The sequence below is a fragment of the Lates calcarifer genome, linkage group LG2 (genome assembly GCF_001640805.2).
Source record: "Lates calcarifer isolate ASB-BC8 linkage group LG2, TLL_Latcal_v3, whole genome shotgun sequence".
In the NCBI taxonomy this organism is placed as follows: domain Eukaryota; kingdom Metazoa; phylum Chordata; class Actinopteri; family Centropomidae; genus Lates; species Lates calcarifer.
In genome coordinates, this window is record NC_066834.1 from 25,075,981 (window position 1) to 25,098,702 (window position 22,722).

Below are 22,722 nucleotides of genomic sequence, written 5' to 3' on the forward strand. Positions count from 1 at the left end.
TGTTTGTAAGTGTGAGTGTGTATGGATTGTATGTATTTGTGTGTGTAAATGTGCAGCTTGACAGGGGCTCAGTAAACACATCAATCTGTGACAGAAAGTGGAAACGGCCAACAAGATCCCAAAATTCAGAATCTTTTAAGAAGACTACACTGAGCACCAGTGTTTAACTAACCACAACTAAAATAGATTAAACATTTTGGAATAGAATGGTTTTCAGATAGTAAGTACATTGACTGTGTTACCTGCCTGATATGAGAAAATCAAACTGCACAGGTTATTTTCATCAATAATACATGGTAAACATTTAGTTTAGGGCTGTGCAATATGACAGAAATCTCATATCGCGATATAAGTCATACATCCCAATAATGAGATATATATATATTATGTAATATGTCCATATTACAAAGGTTGCCCCTTGTTTAAGATTGAGCTCCTGGATTTGTCTCAGATGGTCCTTCTCCTGTTCGAAGTGACCTGGTTCTGTCTCACCTTCACTCTCAGTGCTGGCATTCACATTTCTGCCTGCAGCCATGTGGTGGCGTTAAGATTGCAAACCGTCATCCAAATGATGAGGAAATAATGACGTAAACAGTGGATTTTACACAGAGTTTACGCTTTTTTTGACAGCCAATTTGTCTGTTAATATTCAAGAATTCCAGCCATATAGAACAACTACCAGACATGTTTTAAACAGCCATCTAATAATCTACATTTCAACAACAAAGCACAGATGTTATGAACCAACAAATGTAATTTGATCTTCTTGAGGGATGTCTGCTCAGACACGTCAGAGTTGTGCTAAATGTTAAAATGCAAGTTGAGCCAAGTCACGAGACCAAATACTCTGTGAATGAAACACCAGAGGTAAAACCAAACTTTTGCATAATATATGTTTATATGTAAAAAGAGATCATTTTAACTGTGCACACGTCAATTTCAAAATGTAAACTCTGATTTTGCAACACCACGATATAAACGATAGAGCATAATATGAAACAATAGATGTTTTTATTTCATCATTCGATATATATGGCCATATCGCACAGCCCTAGTTCAGTGTCCTGTCTTCACAAAATCATTTAAAACTGTATTTTAAGTGGTGTACAGTTTACATGGTTTTTAACTTCCAATCCAATGGAGCAATCCATCACATTCTGTCATAGTATCAGTTTCTCAAAATTAATAAGGCCATTATGTTTGCTGGTTAAAAACCAAATAACTGTACAGATATCGACTTTATTGAAGTTGAGTTTGGTTCTATTTTTGCCGTTTACAATGTTAAGGTTAACCTTCTCTTTCACTCAAGAATATAAGTCAGATTCATTACACTTCTAGTCTTTGTTTGTCCTTGAAGTTAAATCCCTCACACCTCTTGATTATATCTTAACAGGCAGTTGTGCTACATATTCTGACTGTGCTTAGCTACAGAAATGGACCAAAGCACCTAGGACAGATATGTTTATTGTTTATAAAAGCTTTTTATTTCTTCGCCTCTTTAAATTTTAATTTTGACAGATGTTATTTTGAAACAAACAAAGCACATGATTCTTTTATTTTCTACTGGAATAATGAATATCACTTGAATTATAAGTGAAGCTTTCAGCATTTTATTTTATTATGGAAGAAATATGCAAACCTCCCTTTGGGTCAGCTCTAGATACGACATGAGTGTTGCAACAGGTGTGGTTACACACTGAATATTGTGAAATGGCATTTACTAAACCATTATTAAAATGGTTTATATTTAAAAATGACAGTTGCTTGATTTACATTGTGTAGAAAACAGTGTTTCCCATTTGGATTGTCATAAAAATGGGAATTAAGCACTGCTTATGATGAATCACAGTTGACTATGGTGTGCCACAGTGTGAATTATTGTGTTGATTCATGTTAGATTAAAAGTGATGTTGCTCTATTGTACAGGAGTAGATGTATATAGTTCCAGTTACTTCCCAACACTGCCATATTGCCACATGTCACATATTTTAATACTCACTGGCAAAAAGTGATGCTTGCTGCTTTATTAGTCAACACAATGATAAAAGAAAAGCTCAGCAATGGATCAGATTAATTGTATTTGCACATGTGTATGTTATGCTTTGATATTCTGTTCTCAGGGTGCAATAATATAATGTCTTCCCCTTTAAACTTAAGTTATAAATTGTCATAAAAAACCAACACAGTGTGTGTGTGTGTGTGTCAGTTTTGGAAATAAAACAAAGGTTACAGGCACCATATCTTAAGATTTCCTCAGTACTGTGTCTACTAATTTGTAGCTGTCACATGTCCAAATGCAATAACAATGGTTTTGTCCCTGTTATTCCAGTCATTGAAATGTGAGGCAACATGAGGAATGATTTGACAGTCAGCATGATGAAATGCCATGCACATCAATGCCTAATGATGTTTCTAAATGTATTTAGTATGGGTAACATACTGACCTACAGTGTGCTGCTATAGTGCTGGATAATGTTATGATACTGTACAACTTAAGTTCTTATACATACCACATATAGCCAATTCCTTTAGCCATAGAAGCAGGCGGAACTGGAGGAATGGCAATAATTAATGCCTAAAAACACTTTTTGCTATGCTGTGTTTTTGGGACAATGACAGAGGCATTTTGAAGAGATTATAAAAAAGCTGAAAACATGTTAAGCTTTGCCTTAGAGCACTGGATATGACTGCAGAATGAACAAGATACATTTACAAGAAAGCATGTCACTCAGATTCTCCTCTGAAGTAGTTCAGGTACAACCTGCCATCAGGGGCTCTCATGAGACCAAGGGAAATGATGACGGAGATAACATAGAGAAAAATAGAGAAAATATTTTTTGCAATAATTTGCTTGCAGTAGGTTTCAAGGTGCTTCTTCTGTTCTTATAATACACTACTATCTGTGGCATTTCATAGATTTGTCCACCATGCCTTACACACCTTTGTGGGACCTAAAAGCTGGCAATGATACTGTACTGGGCAAGTCAGATAGGCACATCATTTCTGTATATTATGTACTATTAATGATTGAACAATTACAAATACAATTTGTACCCACTACAATAAAGAAAAAAAAAAAAAAACAACAAAAGAAAAGAAAAAAAACAAGTGCAATGATAAACTCAACATGACATGACACAGGCAAAAGTACATCACTGTCATGAGGTGCTGAAAAGACTAATTCACATGTAATGCACATGGTAATGATCAGCATACACAAGCATATCAAGACACTGGAGCAGTGTGATTGTGGAGTTTTGTTGAGATAAGGTGAAGCATGATGCAGCAATATGCAGACACACTACCTCCTGAATGATTTCAATGGCTACAGCTGACATTTAGTGAACTGCATGAATGGTGAATACACTGGTAATTATAAATCAGAACTGATAAATGATGAGAGAAGTACAGAGTATGATGTATTTTGGATGAAATGGTTTGTCTGCGGACTGATCCGCTATCTTAAATGCAATCATAAACTATTGTATATAGATCTATAGATATGAGTATTGCTTAACGTTAACAATCATATCTATGTGATTATGAAAATTGTGTACACTACAGACATTCAACGTTAATTAAACAATGACAGAGAATCTGATATGCAATCCACGCTGCGCCACCCACCAGTCTTCTCTCCATCTTTCACTTGCAAGTGTATGGGAAATTCACACGACATTTAGTAACCTGTGGAGGAAGAAGTGCTCTCCGATCATATATTCAGCTGAACCCCAGGTTATTTTCTGCCTCCGGTACCACCTAATTAGAGACATGTCCAGCTATTCTGTTGTGGTTGATCACTCCAGACATCTGAGTCATGACGTCCCAGTGACAGGGAAGATTATGAAAAGGGAGCAGAAATATGAAAAGTGCATCTACCATCCGCGGTTTTTCCTCCTGTGTCACTCAGCAGATGAGACATGTTTGAGGCAGAGGGTGAGCTGAGAGCCAGACTGTGATGTCGGGGCGGAAACCGAGTGTGCGTTTGTTTGCGTCACATGGGTGAATATGTGTGCGTGTGTGTGTGTCCAGTACTGTACTGTTTGTGCGAAGAAAAGTTGAGGTTTCTATCCAGGTGGCTTGGGTCATCCTTTCCCTCAGCATTTTCCTCCAACGTGCTCAATTCAGGTTCTGGATCACAAATCATCGTCTCTTCCTCTCATAAATATTAATATAGTACTTTATTACCCATTGCTCTTGACCCTTGTAACGCCATAAAACAAAACAAAACGAAAAAGCAAAATATCAAAAACACTGAGTAGGTCTGACAAATTGCAACATCACATAATAAGTAGAATAAAACCCAAAGGAACAGCAGAGGTTGTATAAACGTTGTGCTTCTTTAATTTCACTTTGTAAAGTCCTCCACTGTCCTACTTGTGTTTTAGTTTAAACTTTGTTATATTTAATATATATAGATAAATGTACACGTATAATCCGCACTGAGGTTCGTCTCTTGTGGCAAGCAGAGGGCAAGCAGAGAGGCTAGCAGGAGCACCCTTCGTTTTCCCTCTGTTTCTGGTTTGCCCTTTCCTCACCATTTGTTTATTTATTCATTCATTCATCAGTTTGTTTTCCATCTGTCTCTTTGTCATTCAGTAGCTCCCACGGTCCCAGAGGTCGGGACGGAGGAGAGACAGTTTCTGTGGGGAAAAAAAGGACTTCCCCACTTTCTATCTCTCTTTCGCTTTCTTCCTGGAATCCCTCTTCTCTCGTTTTATTCCCTCAGGTCCTTTGTCATCTTTGGTAGAGTGTCCGACACTTTGGTGTGTCTCGGGAATTGGGTGGAGGGGGCCGTCAAGGACTGCGGTTCGAGGGAGTGGAGATACACAAGAGTGTGTCGACAAAGGGGGGGGGGGTATGTTGATGGAGGGGAGGAAAAGGTGACAAAGTGACACGCTGACATGGATAACGTGAATCTAACCAGACCAACTGAGTGACTAAGGAGAGAATGTGAAGTTCGACTGTCGAAGATCATTAACTATGCTCATCTTAAATATTTGTTATACTGAGTGACAGGTGGGGTAGGGGGAAATGTTCAAAGAATGCAGAGGAAGAGAAACTAGACAAAGACTTAGTCTTACCATTTATCTAAGCAAGAAGGATGAAATGGATGCATGAAGGACAGAAAGACAACTAGTGACGAGGACGGACAGGTGAGGAAATCAGGTTAAGTAGAGGAAAGGACGGGGGAAAGGGTGGAGAGAGAAGTAAAAGAGGGCGAGTCAGGGCAGTGTCTGTCGGCACAGACAGGTGAAGGTGCTGTGGGAGGTGCTCATCATCTGTAGAGTAGCGACAGGAAGCAGGAGAGCCCAAAGGTCAGCCAGCTGGCCAATGGGAGCGAGTGCGATCCACCAATCAGAACTATGGAAACAAAAAATGAAAACAGAGCCGTTTCATGAGTTTATACTTGAAAATATCTGAGACATCTTTCTTCCCAGCTTATGCTATTGAATTAAATTAAGTCTTTCACTCATGATGATATTCAGTTGTTAAAAGCAGAACTCCAAAAGGCACAAGTCCTTGTGATTATAGCACTTGAAGATTACTAACTCTCCTCCTGATTGAGTTTTTGTAGTAGACACCTGTAATTAGAAGCATGCTGAGCAATCATGAGGGCTTTTTACACTCCAGCCATCACATGCCAATTATTTTTCACTCATAATTTATTCTCCTAAAAGGAGGACACTTACTTCACATGTGCATGTCCTCTGAAATACAATGTGTAGAAAATCAGATAAAAGGTGTAAATTATGATTTTTATTCCTTTGCACCATTTTACATATAATTTCTTTCTTTGTTGCTTCTAAGACAAAATAAAGAAGAGTTGAACCTTGACATTTACATTAACCACAGGCTAAGAAGATAACTGTGCATGTATATATTCACGTCTTTAGCCCAAGGCTGTCTTTAAGCCAGAGGCTGAGTGCAGAGGCATGTACTGAGGAAAAAACAAAGAGGTCTGTGTGTGTGGCAGGGAGTTTGGAACTTTCTTCTGCATAACATCATTTGAACAACACCAATGTTACCGATATCAAAAGCAGGAGAAAGGTTGTGGAAAAATGGATTTTATGGACTTTATTGTGTCACATGGAGAAAGGAGAGAGGGGGTTTAATGGAAAAGGGGAGGATAGGGAGAGAGAGATAGTGAACCAAGAATGAGGGGGTGGATAAGTACACAAGAGAAAAAGAGAGATCCACCACTGAGATCCCACACATTTGAGATTTTAATGAGAAAAATAAGTTGCAATTGATGTCATCACCAGCGATATGTGATGGATTGTTTTTCATGGGTTTTTTTTTTCCTGCATTGTTGTTATTGTCTTTGAAGCATTAGAAGTTACAGCGCATACATCTTTTACGTAGTGTCATTTAATTGTTCAGACCTCCAACATGAGATTCTCTAAGACGTCCTTTTTATTTTCTTTTATGTTAAAATCTCACAGTCCCACGCACTCACTCTCTTCTTATACATATGTGCAACATACCCTCTCTTTTACATAAAGCATTACACAAATGCAGCACCACATTACATGTGCAGGCCGCTCAAAGACAGTTTCATACATAAAAAGTAGGTATTGTATTAAAAAGATCAATATGATTTCATATCAAGGGTCCATCCTCCAGGCAGAAAATCAATATTTATAATAAAGCTTTGATCTGTACGCAGCAGACACACACACACACTCCCACACACGCACACATCCGTTCCTATAGTTTGCAGGCAACAGACTGAAGTGGAATGTGACGTTTTACATCTCTCTGTCTGTCTCTCTCTATCTTTTCCTTTCCTTTCTTACTATGGATTACCATGGACATATTCATCACATTATGTGTGTGTGTATGTGTGTTTGTGTGATGTGCCTGGTTGCATGTAGACCACTGTACAGATAGCATTTCAAACCACTCACATAAATTAGAGTGTCTACATCTGCATCTTGGTGCTGTGCTTGTAATTGAACCAATCAAAATTTCAGTCTGATTAGCTCACAATAATATACCAAAATCTATGTCACAGTATAGTCAGACATTTATAATGACTGCCCAAACTGTCAGTGTTAATGTCAGATCTTGCTAAGCTACTTTCTGGTATAATTTGAGCTGTTAAAATAAAATAGATAAAGCTATTTCAGACCCCATTTTGTTTGACCTCGTTTCACCTATTTGAAAAGTTCTCAGAATATGATGCATGAGATCAACATGATAGAAGAGCAATAAAAAGAAAATTCAGTTAAAGGTAAAACAGTAAGAAACACGCTCACCTCCTCTCTTCTCCTGCGCACACACACACACACACACAGACACACACACATAACTGAGCTGGGAAGAGCTCTGTGATTTATGCAGGTGGAGTTGAACCAAACATGTCACAGGCAATCATCCTTCATTTGTGGGGAACCGCAGGATAACAGTCCCCTGTGCGTGCACGTAGTTAACCTGAAGTAAATGTGTGTGCATGTGTGTGTGAGAGAATGCTTATACTACAGTTTTGAGATGTGTGTACTTGTGAGCTTACGTGCATCCCTTCGTGTGTGTATAAGTGTAAATATAAAGTCTCTGAAAAAACTGAAAACACCTGTGGGTGGATGCACGTGTATGTGTGTGTGTGTGTGTGTGTGTGTGTGTGTTTGTGACACAGGTGTGATGCATCAGCTTCGTGATGCTGCCAGACTTACCTACTCTTCTTCCACATCCATATAAGATGTAAGGAGCAGCAGCAAGGTCTCACTGGAGAAATGCATTCTGTCTCAGAAACACACCGATTGTCTCTCTCTTTCTCTCTCTCACACACACGCATGCGCGCACACACACGTACACATACACATACAGAGCCTTATGACAGCTTGCTGATCAAAGCTGCTACTGATGTTATGTTCTGCTTTGTACTTGTGCATTGAAAAGCACTATCTTACCATGCATGTCTGTCTTAACCTACCTTATCTATCTAAACTGGCACTGCCACTGTTTTCTGGCAATGAGGGTAAACACCTGTACCTGTATGAAGATGGGTTTGGACCAAGATGAACATGGTATATGAAATAGAAATAGAAGTCCTGTGAACCTTCCATCAAGCATAACTGAAAGTAGTTATAATTGAGTTAGCATTTTCCTCTAAGTCATATTACTTTCAAATTCATCATACCTAAAAAAACATGAGTTGAGTTTAATACTCCTCTCTTCCTCATTTTACCTCACCAACTCCACGGTGGCAAAACTCTGTACTAAAGACAGATGCATTTGTGTTTCTTACAGTGGCAAGGACTCTTTAGTCGCCTGCCTGATAATTGCCCATCTGTCTGCACTGTATGTCTCAGCCTGCAAAAAACCTGCAGGACACAAAATGCACGCACACACATGCACACACGCACGCACACGCTCAGTCAGACAGCTCAAGAGCTTTCCTCTTCCTGTTTACACCTTCATCCATTATTCACTCCATCCGCCAGCATCTTTACATGCACATATGTGTGAGATCGCACACATCCAGTCGCACTCTTGCAAACACACTCATACACAGGCGTCTCACATTGCAGGTTTGAGGAGGTAAAAGCAGGTTGTTTATAATTCACTTTCAAATTTTTTTGTTCGTCTGCGTTGTTTCCATGGCTCTAAAGTTTTCCTAGTGGTAGGTCATAGGAGTAAAAAGTAAACAAAACCATGTAGGTTGTCATCCATCCTTCCTGGTAGAGGGTCACCTGCTCTGTTGCTCTACTTGAGGTTTTTTCTCTTTTTATTAAAAGGTGTTTTTTGGGTGTTATTCCTTATTTGAGTTGAGGGTCTAAAGATAGAGGGTGCTGTATGCTGCACAGATCTTAAAGCCATTAGAGGCTGACTTGACTTGACTAAAACTCAAAGTGTACTTTAAAATGGCAGACAAACAACAGACTTTTTTAATGGTTAGATTGTTTTAAAGTAAAAGTGAGTCTATTATAAAGGCGCAAATGCCAAAATAAGATTCAGTCTAATTGGCTGGACGGTTAAAAAGATCAGTAGTGTATGCTACCCACATGCTGGCCCACATATTTGATTCCTACTCAGATACACAGTTTCAAAGTGTTGCCATCTCTCAACAGTGATGGCATAACGGTGCCAACTAGCTGCTGTGAATGTCTGTAGACAGAGAGAATGCAATGAGGGCTATTTTGAGAATTTAATGATGTTTATGTGCCTGCGTGTGTGTTTGTGTGCACGTCTTGGCTGGCAGAGGGCAGCTCTTTACTGTACCTAAACTCCTGGCAGGTTGTAGTCACATATTCCCTCTCTTCTTTTGGTTCGAACCTGTTTCTCTCTCCCAATCTCTCCCACCCACTCTCTCACTCTGTCTCTCTGTCTGAGAGACACACACAGGCACACACATGCTCTGACACACTTGAAACCACACATACCTTCGGTCACTCTCTGTCTTTGACCTTTTCTCTGTCTCCATCTCCTCTCCACACCCCGACCCTCTAGGCTATTTGAGTCTCTCTCCACACGCTTCCATGGACATGCACTCATTCGCTGAAACCCGCTGTTTTGTCTTTCTGGTTCACCCTTAAGGCAAAGTGGACCCTCACAAACAGTATTTAGGAGTAACAAAACAGTAATCTGGTATTCTATCCATGGGCAGATAGCTTGGTTTGACTCCTCTAGATTGTGGTCTGTTTATAGAGTGAAAATAACTCTCCTTGTTGGATCCAGCTGTGTTTCTCATTCTCCTTCACTCATGCTCTTATTCTCTAAATCCTCATCATCACACAACTTCCTCTCCATCCTTTCTCTCTTTCACTCTAAAGGGTAAATAACAAGCTTTCAAAGGTGAAGAGCAGTGTGCATAGGTATACAAATAATAAAGGGTAGATGGGTAGTAGACAACAAAAGGTAAAAGGAAAAGAGAATATGGTAGGTGTGGAGGAGGCAGCAGGTATGCAGTGTGGGAGAGTTAGTGGATGACGAGATAGAGGGAATTATCAAGTAAATAAATAATAGAGGAAGAGGAAGAGGTAGAACCACGAATGATGATGAGGCTTCCTGTTTGCCTCCATTCTGATGCCCTGTCGTGTCCACTTGTGTGCGCACAGCCCCCATATTGACAACTTTTCTCTCTCCGCCATATTTCCACACTTCCAAAACACTGAAGAAGACATTTAGTTCTTTTTCTCTTGTTCCTTTGAAACCAAGCCATTCCCTTCTCTGCTGCCCCTCAATTCATTTCTTCTCTGCTGAAATCAATTCAGTTCGGCTCAGTTTAATTCTCAGCTTCTTAGCAAGTGCTTTATTGGCATGCCTGCTGAAAACAACAAAGCCGTCAACACTTTTTAAAGCTTTAAGAATTACGTTGCCTTCCTTATTTGAGCTCCCCCTGCACAGACACAAACAGTGAGTGGGGCAGAAACAGTTAATCACAGTTGATTCTTTGTGTCTGTTTGTTTACATGTCTCCACTCAAAAAGAAGTCTATCTTACCTGTCTTACCTGCGCTGGCTACAGTGTTCTCCTGTTTGCACTTCCCTAAGGTGATGGACACGTCATCAATGGCAATGTCCCCCTCGAAACTCGGGCCTCGAATTCCTTCAAACACAATCTGTTTAGGGAAGAGACAAAGACACAGATGGTTGCTGGATGATTATGATGATTGATCTGACAGTAAATATGTGCTGAATCAAAACAGAGCCACAGCCAAGCTAGAACAACCTTCACTTCTACAAAAAAACAAAAAACAATTTAGAATTTAATTGAAAATTATAAAGGATTTCCCATTGTCTGCATAATATTGTACAGTAAATAATAATAAAATTGCTGTTTTCCATGTATCTTTCCATCTGTGTAAAAAGAGTCACATTGGTCTAACGAATTACAATTAACAAAAACAACAACAACATTATGCTGAAACATCGAATAACAGACAGCATGTAATAATATCCTTCTGTATTAAAGATTACATTCTTATCCCATAATAATTTGGGGACCCTCAACAACAAAACTAAACAGGAGACCCATCTGAAAACTTTCTAGGCGACTTCCCTATTTTAGCTACCAGCCATCTGGTTTTGACTGACAGCCTAATTACTGTGGCGTACCAAGGCACCAAAAGCCCATTGCACCCAGCTAATCAAAAACCAAGTGTATTCTGTCTGGAATATGAGGTGGGAAAAAGCAAATAAACAAGAAAACTTTGTTGCTCCACAATAACAACAAAAGTGACTCTCATGACTGTATCTGGTATTGGCCATAACTGCAGACACTGGTGCTTTATAATGTTTAATCTTAAATATGACAGCCCAAGCACTTGCTGTGTAATCGTGTCTGAGGGATTTTCAATCCTACAGTAATAATGGCTTATTTGATCTGTTAAGTGGTTTCTACAGAAATGTGCTCCATGCACAAATTGGTGCGTAGGCTTGTACATATATTTTCTCCTACATCTGCCAATTTGCCTGTGGGTAAGGCCCTTAACCCTCAAGTTATTCCAACAGAGCAGAGAGAGTTGAAGTTGATGCTGATGGTAAAAGTGCCTGCATTCTGCCTGTGGACCATTTCTTAGAACATGCAGGTTAACAAGAGGGAGCATGTACATACTGTTCATGAAGGGGAAAATCCTGCATGACTCCATGTGTTAACACCAACATGCTGTGGTAGTGTTTGACCCATGAAACAGGCAGAGCAGAGGTGCCATCAATATCCCTGTAAATATATCATTTACATGAACCTTTACTGTACATACAGAGGAAGGGTGGATTTAATTAACCCAGAAAAAAGCCAGACTTGACCCCATCCATGGTTTGAGTAAATGAAAGGTGGAGAATGGCGGTGCATACACCACAGTAACCGTCTCTCACTGCCAAGGCACTCCATTACCTGTGTTTTAATCTGTGAGTGTTGCGCTGTTACCTCCTAACAACTGTGTCAGTTTGAAGTATCAAACAGAAATTCATGGGGCAGATACCAATAACCTATTTATTGCCACAGACAAGGAGCAGCATGACCGTGTGCATGTGAAGCGATTTCTCCAGTTCGCCTCAGCAGTGTAATCATGAAAAGCTGAGTTAAAGTAGGATAAAGAAGTTTGGTGGAAATTGAAAATTCTGTAAATGTCCCTCACCTGGGTTGTTCAACCTCGGGCTAAGTTACTCTGCTCCTGCTTGGGAATCACTGAACATTTCTTACCTTGATTCACTCAGCCTAAGTCTACTGATCCCTGTGTAGCCCAGTGTGTGAACACACACACAAAGTGGACAGTATATACATGTAGCCTAAATCATTTTTCTCTCTAATTCTAATAACTCTGTGTGTCTCACTCTCTCCTCCTCTCCAATGCAGTTACATTCATAAAGGGGAGGGAAACGCAAACAAGAGTTGTACCGCCTGTTTCCCACTTGCTTTCTAATTTAGTCCCAGAACGAGAGATCTTCCTTGAATGAATAAATAAATTTAATTAGGAGAACCTTGAAGCTGATTGGGTGTTGTGGGGGGAGAAGGAAAAGAAGAAGTGCAGCAGCAGCAGCAGAGGCTGAATGGATTTAGCTGGTTTTTTCATTTGTGTGAAAGGGCTATCTGAGTTTTCAGGCAGAGGGTAGGTGTGAGAGAAATTCAGGGGTAGAAGGAGGAAGAGGCTGATTGGCCAAAAGGTCCATTTTCATCTAATTCATAAATGCTACAATGCTGTTTCTTCACTGTGTGCCTGCAGTTACCGTTTTATTTTATTTCTGTACTTTTTCACTTAAATTCTATTCTCTGTGTCAATCAGTGTTTCAAATAGAACAAGCACAGCACACTACAGGACCCCTACAGCCAACTACAGCGACACTTGAGCCATGCACGCCTGCCTCCGTACACCTGCAAGCACAAAACACCAGATTGTTGTATAATTACAGATGGTGAGAAAAATAATTGGGAGCAGGAAGCCCAGAGAAACACCGGCCTTGACACACTACGCAGAACAACAGCACAAAACCATCTCCTTTAAACTAAATAACAGTGCAATCACACTGAGCATAATAATTTCCTCAAAGATATCAAACAGAATGGCACAGCACAAAGCAATGCAATATCCTGCCATGCAACGCAGGATGGCAAAATAATGATTTCATGTGTTTATTTTTTTTTTCTGGAAAGGCTCAGGGAAACAGTCCTGTACCCTTTCACTTAATGCTCACTGCTGACAGATCAAGCTGAAGTGTGAGCCGCCTGCGCCAACAGTGCCTCACACTTAAACATCACTGCTGGGCAGTGTGCTGAAGTTCATACTCAAGTAGATCTCAGAGTTTCTTAACCTTGGGAGTGGCAAGGTTGCTTGACATGCAGTCATGGAACATTTTTAGCCATGATTTTGACTACCTATATATATATATATATATACAAGGTGTAATGTTCAACTGCTTCTATATGAACAATCTGTGCACTTACAAGTAAGTTACTCAAGAATGCTTTTTCTAAAATTCTCTTGACAACAGGGAAAACTCTGTAAGTGCTAGGGTCATAAGATTGTGGGATGTAAGAACAGGGTCATTGGCCATTAAAGCACCGACTATATCTAATGTGCCTGATATTTAACTTTGACATTTACTGAATACTTAAAAAAAACATCACAATGTTACAATGATCGTTCTTTTTCGAAAATTAAAATTCAAAATTATGTATAAAATTCTCTCCATGTCCTAAGAGAGTGCATGTGAGGAATCCAAAGTGAGACAGATAGCTTGTGTGTGTGTGTGCGTTTGTGTGTGACTGCAGGATCAAAGGGTGTACAGTAAAGTGTCAGGTTGGAGTTGTGAATGTGCCGTTTTGTCGAGCCTTGTAACCTTTAATGTTCCCATTGATGTGCTGTCCACATACCAGAGGGGACACAGCCATGAGAGAGCGAGTAAAAGGGAGAGAGAGACCGTGTGTGTGTGCATGTCTGTGTGTGTGAGAGAGAGAGAGAGAGAGAGAGAGAGAGAGAAAGAGACATACAGAGACAGCTTTGAAATACCAGTGCAGAAGAGAGTCACTGCAGTGTGAGACACACAAATGTGGGTTGGCCTGGTTTCCAACAAGCCCCCCAGGTACCAAACACTGCGAGGAACACAGATGGCCTCTGGGTAATCCACAGAGGAGCGAGTGGGGACACAAATAATCTACTACAACATGTTACCTTTTTTTTTTTTCACCTCCATTGATTTTTTATGTTCGTGTCATTTCTGCTTTATAAGTTGATCTGAATGAACGACCGACATCAAAGCCAGTTCACTTTGGTTATTTTAGATTTTACACATAAACATGATTGGCAAGCTCGCAGAGGAAGACAGATGGTGGTTCGATAGAACGATAGAAACATTAAGCAAGAGAAATTGCCACGGATACTGATTGACAATGTAATGGGGGGACACTTTGGTGAATGTGAATGGGCAACTCAAACAAAACATTTATTTTTCCCTGAAGATACAATAAACCCAAATCAAGAGCAGAAAAGCTCATAAAGAAGCAGTTCACATTTCATGAATTTACAGCTTGAATATACACAGACGTTAGTAATCATGGCCAGCAGGCAATAAACAATTTAAATTCTAATGCTTCCTTATCGGTTGGCTCTACCCCTGTTTACAATAAAAGCCTTGTATTAATGCAAGCCACTGCCTGGGCTACAGCTCTTGTCTTAGAGAGGCAGGAGGGGAAGCTGTTCTGAAAGACATCATTACTTTTGTTGGACAGAGCACAAAGAGAAGGGGAAATGCTGAGACGAGTGGCAGTACCTCAAAGACCTTCCGTGTATGCAGTCAGCGAGCTGTACACAGGATTGGAAAGTTTGTTTTCTCTGTGGACATGCTCTCAACATGACGCAGGAAACAAGCATCAACATTCAGTCACCCCTGCAGTCCGTGGAACTAAATAACATCTACTTCAAAAAAGTGCTCGTTGGGGAATTGGACTGAATTAGAAAATCATATTAATGTTGTTTGAAGGGAAAATTTGAGACAATAGATACTGGACACTACAAGGCTTTTAGACTGTTTATGTTTCTAAAGAATTTAGTTTAATGGTTCATTCAATTGCAGAGAACAAGAATCAGCATTAAACAACAGGCACAGCCACCGCTGTACACACAACAATACCTAGACCTTAATTAAACCAGGGTTTGCACATTACCCAGCTTTGGTAAACAGGCCTATGAGATGGGATATTAATGTTAATATTCTTGACATTTAACATGAAGCCAACCTCCCAACTTCTCTGAAAAAGATCAAGAGAGAGTGAAAGTAGGAGAGAGACAGATCGAGCACTTGGAGTGGCTGAAATGGAAACTTAAAGGGGCACTCCACCAGTTTTATGTGTTAAAGGCAATTAAGCAGAGAACTACTTTTCTCAAGCCTGAGAAAATAACGCTGGTGCTGATGTGTCTCTGCACATTGCAAATGCCCAAACTTTAAATAAGGGCAGTACTAAATCACAGGAGTACAGATTTAAATTAATGTTGTTGTGATGTGTTATTAAATGATTTAAATGTGTGCTGCACCGTAGCTGCAGACTGGAATGTCTGTGATGAACAGTGACAACCGGTGATTAACCTGTGACAGTGGTCTCATGTGAACAAGTTCAAATGCAGATTGAACGTGCATTCAGCAGACCAAAATTACATGCCCCTCTTCTGTTTCAAAGAGGTATAAATAATTCATTGTGGCAAAAACAATTTTAACACAGCACTTGTGGCCTTATGCAACAGTCTGACTGTACTGTCTCAGAATTCATGGAATTAATCATGCACACTGGATGCTGTTTGGACACTGCATAGCATGGACACTGTTTGGATACTGTTTAGTTGCCAAAGGCTGCTAGTACTTGCATCATATACTCGTGGAAACACATCAACCAAAATCACTGTGCTTCCAGCAGCCAAAATGCAGCCCTTGGTCATCTTTAGCAGTCATCTCAACCCTCATACACATCACTACCAAGAGTTTTAGATGCAGCGATCCATAGCAATTGGCAAAATAAACTTAATAGATCCTTTCTTAACAATTCCAACTTCTTCTCTTCAACAAAATAAGCTAAATAGAAGAACACAACAACAGCAATTATGTCAGGTAATTGTCAACAGCAGACAGCTCAATCATTATTATTGATTGTAAGGAAACCAGCACTCCCCAGAGACAGAGGGAGATAGAGAGGGAGAATGAGAGACAGGAGTGAATTGAGGAGGAGGGGGGAGAGATAGTGCGGCTGGAGGAACAAGAGCAGCAGAGGGTGGCGGTGGAAGAGGCAACGATAAGAGCTGAAAGAAAGCAGGAAGGACAGGCAGAGAGAGAAAACTCAAGAGAGACAGACAGGTATGGAGTGGAGAGAGAAATGGGGTTCACCCTGCTTATTTCATTTCATCAGACCCCTGGGGAACTCGATACATAACAGAAAGTAGTAAGAAGGGAGGAAAAAGGAGAGCGGGAGAGTGTAACAAAGTATGTTTATCAGCTCGCCTCCTCTGGCTGGTGCTGGGATCAAGGCTGCATGCTCTCTACATTATTTAACAACTATTTGTCACATGGCTATGGTTTGTGTGTGTGTGTGTGTGTGTGTTAAACAGAGAGCGCAAACTGAAGAACTGAAATATCTGTTATTGTAAAGATGATAAAATATTCAATTGAATGGCAGCACAAGAAATATTTATATACAATAAATCATTGATTAGTTGATTAAACATAAAAGTGTATTTAATTAATTTTCTTGGTGATGTCTGTTTGCTTAAACTCTCAAAACTGGATGCAAACAGGACACCCATGCGATGGAGAGGTCAGACAGTACAATGCATGCCTGTGCACATGAGAGAGACCACGCAAGGAAGAGGGAGACAAGAGAAAATTAGTCATATAAGAAGCAACCTTCAGTTGCCAAGGAGACCACCCCTCTCTTGCAAGCATCCTTCCTCATCCATCCACCCTGCCTCACCCACCTTTGTCCGAGTGACGATACAAATGGGGGGATAAATATTTAAGATGCATTAAGCGCTTTATTGACGACACAAATACACAGTCATGTCTCGTCCCTCTTTCTCTGTCTCTAAAACACCCCCTGATTTGCTCACAAACACATATATGTAGTCGTTGTCTTCTTGTTGGCTGTTTAATTCCTGTTTATTATTGCCTGGTTATGATTAAGCTGGTTGCTTTAACGCTGCATAGACACAGTGTGGAAAAGAAAATCCTCCCCCTTTATGTTTGTTGCATGTGTGTGATGTCTCTGCATGTGTGTGTCATATGTATGTGCATATGTCTCTGTGCTGTGTTCAGTGGGCGGGTTCTGGGCCCTAACCCTGCATTTTATCTTTTCATTGACCCTGGCCGTCAGCTGTGACACAGTCCCCCGATTCCCATCCCACCATTCCCCACATAGTCACTAACGCTCACAGACACATAAAATGAAACACATAAACACCTCTGGGTGCCATGAAGTGGGGATATAAACAAATGCTGTTAACACACTCGATGCACTCTTAAGTGATATTTTAGCAAGATAAATTCCACCTGATTAAATCCTGTTATGTGTCTTGATTTTAATCCCTTCAGAATGATATTGTTGTTAAATTGTGAAACTGGAAAGTAAAATTTTCCTCAGCATCATATGAACACATCCAGTATGCCAGTAATTCAAGAGTATAATGTTTTGTTTGGAGAGTTTGGTTAGGATTTAACTTTGGATACAGGCAGTTATCTTATGTACAGCAAATGCATCAAAGCCCAATTAATTCTGGCCTTAAAGAAAAGTTAGTTAGTTCTGAGAAAAAGATGACTCATGACAGACCTGTTGGCTTCCTAAGCAACAAGGTGTACTGAACAAATAAGGATGGTCCAGGAAGTGGGACTGGGTCCTATACAGTATACTGTATGACTGTGTGCGTGAGTTTAAAACTTTGCAAATAGGATAAAGTCTTTACTGTTGAGATCACAGAGGAGCCTTAAAACATACAGTATGCCCACTGTTTCAGACTTAATTTTCCCTTTAATGGTGAGAGAAACATGGTGTTGCAGAGGAATAGTTAATGAAGAGCAAATGCAGCCCCCAGCTAAGGCCTTCAGCCCACATTCATCATGGATTCAATTTCCCCCATGCACGTACAGAGAGTATCTGGAATCATTACAACACAACTAGCAGGCATCCCCTGCTCATAAATAAGCCTGTTAATTGACCTGTCATAGCTAATTGCTGCAGGGGATAAGAGACTGGTGTGTGTGCGGGTTTAAAAAAGAGTTTGTCTGTATGCGTGCATGTTTGTATTTAACACAGTGTTTATGCATGTAATTTTGTACGCTCGTAAAGATAACGCAAACAGATAGATGGTGAGGTGGTGTGTGTGTGTGTGGTGAGGGTAAGACCAGTTGGATAGCTGAAGACTCTCTTTCCTGAGTCTGTTGATTTTAGAGGCAGTAGTCATTAGCCCTGAGACAGGAGGGTGTGAAGCGGACCAGGGCAAGAATCGACCCAACTGGCCCGCCTGTCCCAGCACTGGGCCAGAGAGAAAGCTAAGCGGAGAGAAGGGGAAATAACACTGAAACAGAAAGAGATCAAGAAACAGACACAGGAGGTTTGAGGCATTCAAAACGAAAGCATCATCTTTTTTTTTTTTTTCCCTGTCCCTCTGCTGGGTTGTAAACTTACTGAGAAATACACATGCACACACACACACACACACACACACACACACTAACAAACAGGCACAGAGTGAGTGAGAGAGTCTGGGAAAATGAGTGAAAGAGAGGGGAAGCATCATGTCCAGTCAGAAAGGGGGACTGAGTCATCTAGTTTACTCGGGCACATCCCAGCAGGGAAGAGCTAACTGCAAGCGCAGCTGCCAAAGAGCCGATGGGACCTCAATGATGTGTCAACAGACAGTGCTCAAACACAGGCACTTCCTCTGTTATGTCTCCCAGACCATCTTTTTCCCCAGTATTGACTGAATGTGTACAGTAAACTTAAACTTTAAACTTCTGGTGAGCTTAAACAGGGGAAAATTATTGTACAGCTCAAACTAGGGAAGGCTCCACACAGGCTGCAATTGGCCCTGGTGTGAGCCTCTAGTATTCTCTAGCTGATGCACCTATGTATTTAGACTGTATTCAAAGAAATATTTAGTTCAACCCACTGAATTTCATATATGAATATAACCTCTGGTAAACAAACTCTTTAGCAACATCCTGTATGCACTGATCCTGCTGTTACTCTCCTGATACTGATTTTGGCACTAAACTCAAAGTACTGGTTGATACAGAGTACTGACTCTATAGAAGTCTATTTATGCCAGTGTGATAGGGAAAAAAAGATCCAGTAAGTCGTTACAATAGGAAACAAAAAAAAAAAAACTTAATATCTCAAAATAATGACATAGTAACTCAAAATATTGAGAAACTCTCAAAATAATGATTCACATGATCTTTTTTTCATCACATTGGCAGTAAAGGGCTTCCATATCCCATTTCATTATTATTTTTTTAATGTATAAAACCTGTATACCTCTGAGTGGAAATAATTGGGGCTGGTCTTCTGTGTCTCATATGGTGCCGTAACTTTCTGAGCTACAAATGGATATATTTACATGCCAACATGTTTCTTTTCTGCCATATTGTTCTGGAAGATTTTGAAAACTGACTGAGAAACACTATTCAGTGTAGATGAGTGATGTCTCAATCCACATCAAAAAATTCAGTGCTAACACCGATCCAGTGCTTCAGCATCTTTTGTTCTTTCATTGACTTCTTTTTGATGAGAGGTCATGACGTGCATAGATACATATGTATGCTGTTTGAATCCTTCAGATGTGTGTGAAACCTTGTTCTCCATCCTGAGATCAGCATATTCTCGATGAAGCAAATAATCCTCTGGTTACTCTGTGAAAAGGTTTGGTGCTGACATTCAGCAGAAAATGAGCTGAATGTTCACTCAAGGGCTCCTCATTTATCAATAACTCCCCTCAGTGCTAAAATGTCAAAATGCTGTACCCACATTTATTTAATGAATGAAAAATGCACCCCAGTCTCTCATATAAAAGCTTGGGGTTAATTTATATCTATCATATTTTTCATTGCCTTCATTAGTACTACTTTTCTCCCAAATTTGTGTGGCTTGATAAATAATTATGAGATACTATATTGATTCCAGTGGGCACGCTCTCTCACTGCTTACATTCTGAGACTGTGATTAGATACTGTGGCCCAGGTGCTGGTGGGGGCACTAACAGGGCAGGTGCTCGCCAACAGAGAGCCTGAGTTCTTTCCCTACTTTTGCCGCCTTCCTGTTTGCTAAAAACTTTCTTTTTTTCCAAATACCTGTTAATGTTTTGTCTCCACCAAGGAAGAGAAAAGACATTTTGGATATGTGTGAACTCATCACTGCATATGTAGTGGCAATAGTTTGGGGAGCGAAAATCTAAATTCAGTGACTTTATCTGGTTCTTCAGAGCTTTAAAAAAACCACTGTGGAGAATTTTCTGTGAAAAATTCATGAGATTTCAAGCAAGAGTTTCAATCCCAATTCTTTGTGGAATTCCCTTGATTCCCAACAGCCAACAGGGTATAAAACACCCCCCCCCCCCATTCTATCTAGGCTGCAGTAGAAGCCTTCCTCTTGGGGAAAGACATAGTAGAGAGGAAATGGATGCAGTAGAGGAAATGTCTCAGAGATGACAGGAAAAAGGAATACAGTGAACAAAAAAAGCATATGATTCTTTTTTTCTGAGTTTTTTTGTCCTGTTAGAGCAAGCCAGAGCAGGCCTGACAATGGTGTCGGCACGTGGTGGAAATTAATCCTTAAGAACCAAGCACTGGGGGTTGAGTTTATTCAACATCAAACAAACAGTACAGAGCACTCCTCATGTTTGGCTCTCAACAGATGACCAGGTCATACCTCTAAGTCAAGTTATGCACTACATGCATCACAGCTGTTTAGACTAAGGCTGCAGGGTATAGGTGAGTGTTACTACTGTCTCTGCTTCATGCGTACAAGTACACTTTCTTTGCTGCTGCACCGCTGTTGTTGTAATTGTCTAGGTTAGGGAGAAAAAGTAAGCACCAAGCCCTTACCTGGAAGGGTCCGCTGGGGCTGATGTCAAAGAACGCTTTCTTCCAGTCCGGGCCTTGATGACCAGACTTGGTCCATATCACAGAATCCACAGAGGCAATGCTTCTCACTCTCAGAAGCACATTGAGAGTGCCTGTGAAAAGTATGCACACATGTATTCCCACAGGTACACATCCACACACACATACACACACGTATAGATTATTAGAAGCTGTCAATGGGCAAAGACTGAATGCTGAGTTATGGCAAGCTGAGAGCAGCTTATCATTACTGAAATCTAAAGGCAAAACATTTTAAAGATAATAATCTATAAATAATGACTTATTTCCAGCAGAATGGAACACATATTGAAAGACTGCATAAATGCAGTGGACACACCATATTTACTCACACAAACAAACAAAGCGAACAATAAATAGATCTAATCAGTTGACACATCAGTCCTTACTGTAATTGGTCAAACTGTTTACCAATCATAATGAGATACATGACCACCAAATAATAGCTCCAGTGTATGTACAAAAATGTAACTGTTTACAGTCACAAGAGACAGAAGGCAACTGATTGTAACACTGACCTTTATCCAGTGAGACTACTCTATGTTTTAAAGACCAATAAAAATTTACAAGGAGGAAGCTCTGCTCTGACTAGCTGTCAATATTACATACTATATAGAGAGGATTTTGTCCCAAAACTGGGATCAAACTCTAAATGACAGGACCTTTATTTATACAGGCAAAAAATGGCTGTGATATGGGTTCATCTAATTTATATAGGAAGTAAAAGCAAATGCATTGCATACTGTTTATACAAGGATAAGGCTCTAAGGTCAGATTCTGTTTGTGGTTGACATTTGGGTGATGACTAAATGTCTGAAGCCCCTTGGATGAGCTGTGCTATGTCCAGTGGGTAGTTTTGTTTTTTTGTTTTTTTTTATTTTACAATGACACAGCTATGGAGCTAAAGGACAGCAGCAAGGAGGAAGAAAGAGAGACAGTCACACAGATGTAACAGTGGAAGGTAGACGGAAAGGAAGGATATGTTAATTAATTGACCTTTGCTAATTATCTTTGTTGCCCTAATAACCAGGGTTCACTCACTGCCACATGATTTTTGGTTCAAATTCTAAAAACATTTGTAATTACTGTGGATATAATATATAAAAAATGGTTGTCCTGGACACCAAAAAACAAGCTAAGAAGAATGATAGCATTCCAACAACAGAGAAGTGATCCAAATAGTCTATCCTTCTCTCTCTCTCTGTCTGTCTCTCTCTCTCTCGGGTCTCCTAGGTGTGAGAGGATCATTCATCTTCTTAACGATCCCCAGCCAGCTCCTAATTGGAACATTAACCAACCACCAGTCTCTTAAACAAATACGCAGGCAGGGGTCACGGTATATCTGTGTTATACGTATAATATATGTGTGTCCACATACAGACTGAGCTTGCACGTATATTTATGCTTGTGTACGCGCACAAATATTTATCATTCTGTTGCATGTATTCGCATCTTTGATTGAGGTAATGTTACCCAAACCTCAAAGCAGCAATTAACTTCCTACTCTGTCACATGAGAGGTGTGACAAGGGCAAGTGTAGTGGATATGGGGACAAACAGAGAGGTTAGTTAGATGTGCTGGGACTTAAATTTGTCAGAACTGTCAAAATAGATGGATTTCAGGCAACTCTTAGGTGGGGTGCATAT

The 22,722-nt window shown here is 40.2% G+C and overlaps 1 protein-coding gene across 1 annotated transcript in view; it reads right to left on the minus strand.

Moving 5' to 3' along the window:
* Positions 1–2,009: 2,009 nt before the first annotated feature.
* LOC108876975 (MAM domain-containing glycosylphosphatidylinositol anchor protein 1) overlaps positions 2,010–22,722 on the minus strand; it is a 153,742-nt gene continuing 133,029 nt past the window's right edge. The window contains exons 16-18 of the mRNA XM_018666844.2: positions 21,020–21,150; positions 10,446–10,563; positions 2,010–5,364 (exon numbers count right to left, since the gene is read on the minus strand). Coding sequence (XP_018522360.1) covers positions 5,279–5,364; positions 10,446–10,563; positions 21,020–21,150 — 335 coding nt within the window. The 3' untranslated portion in view covers positions 2,010–5,278. The remainder of the gene's footprint in view (positions 5,365–10,445; positions 10,564–21,019; positions 21,151–22,722) is intronic.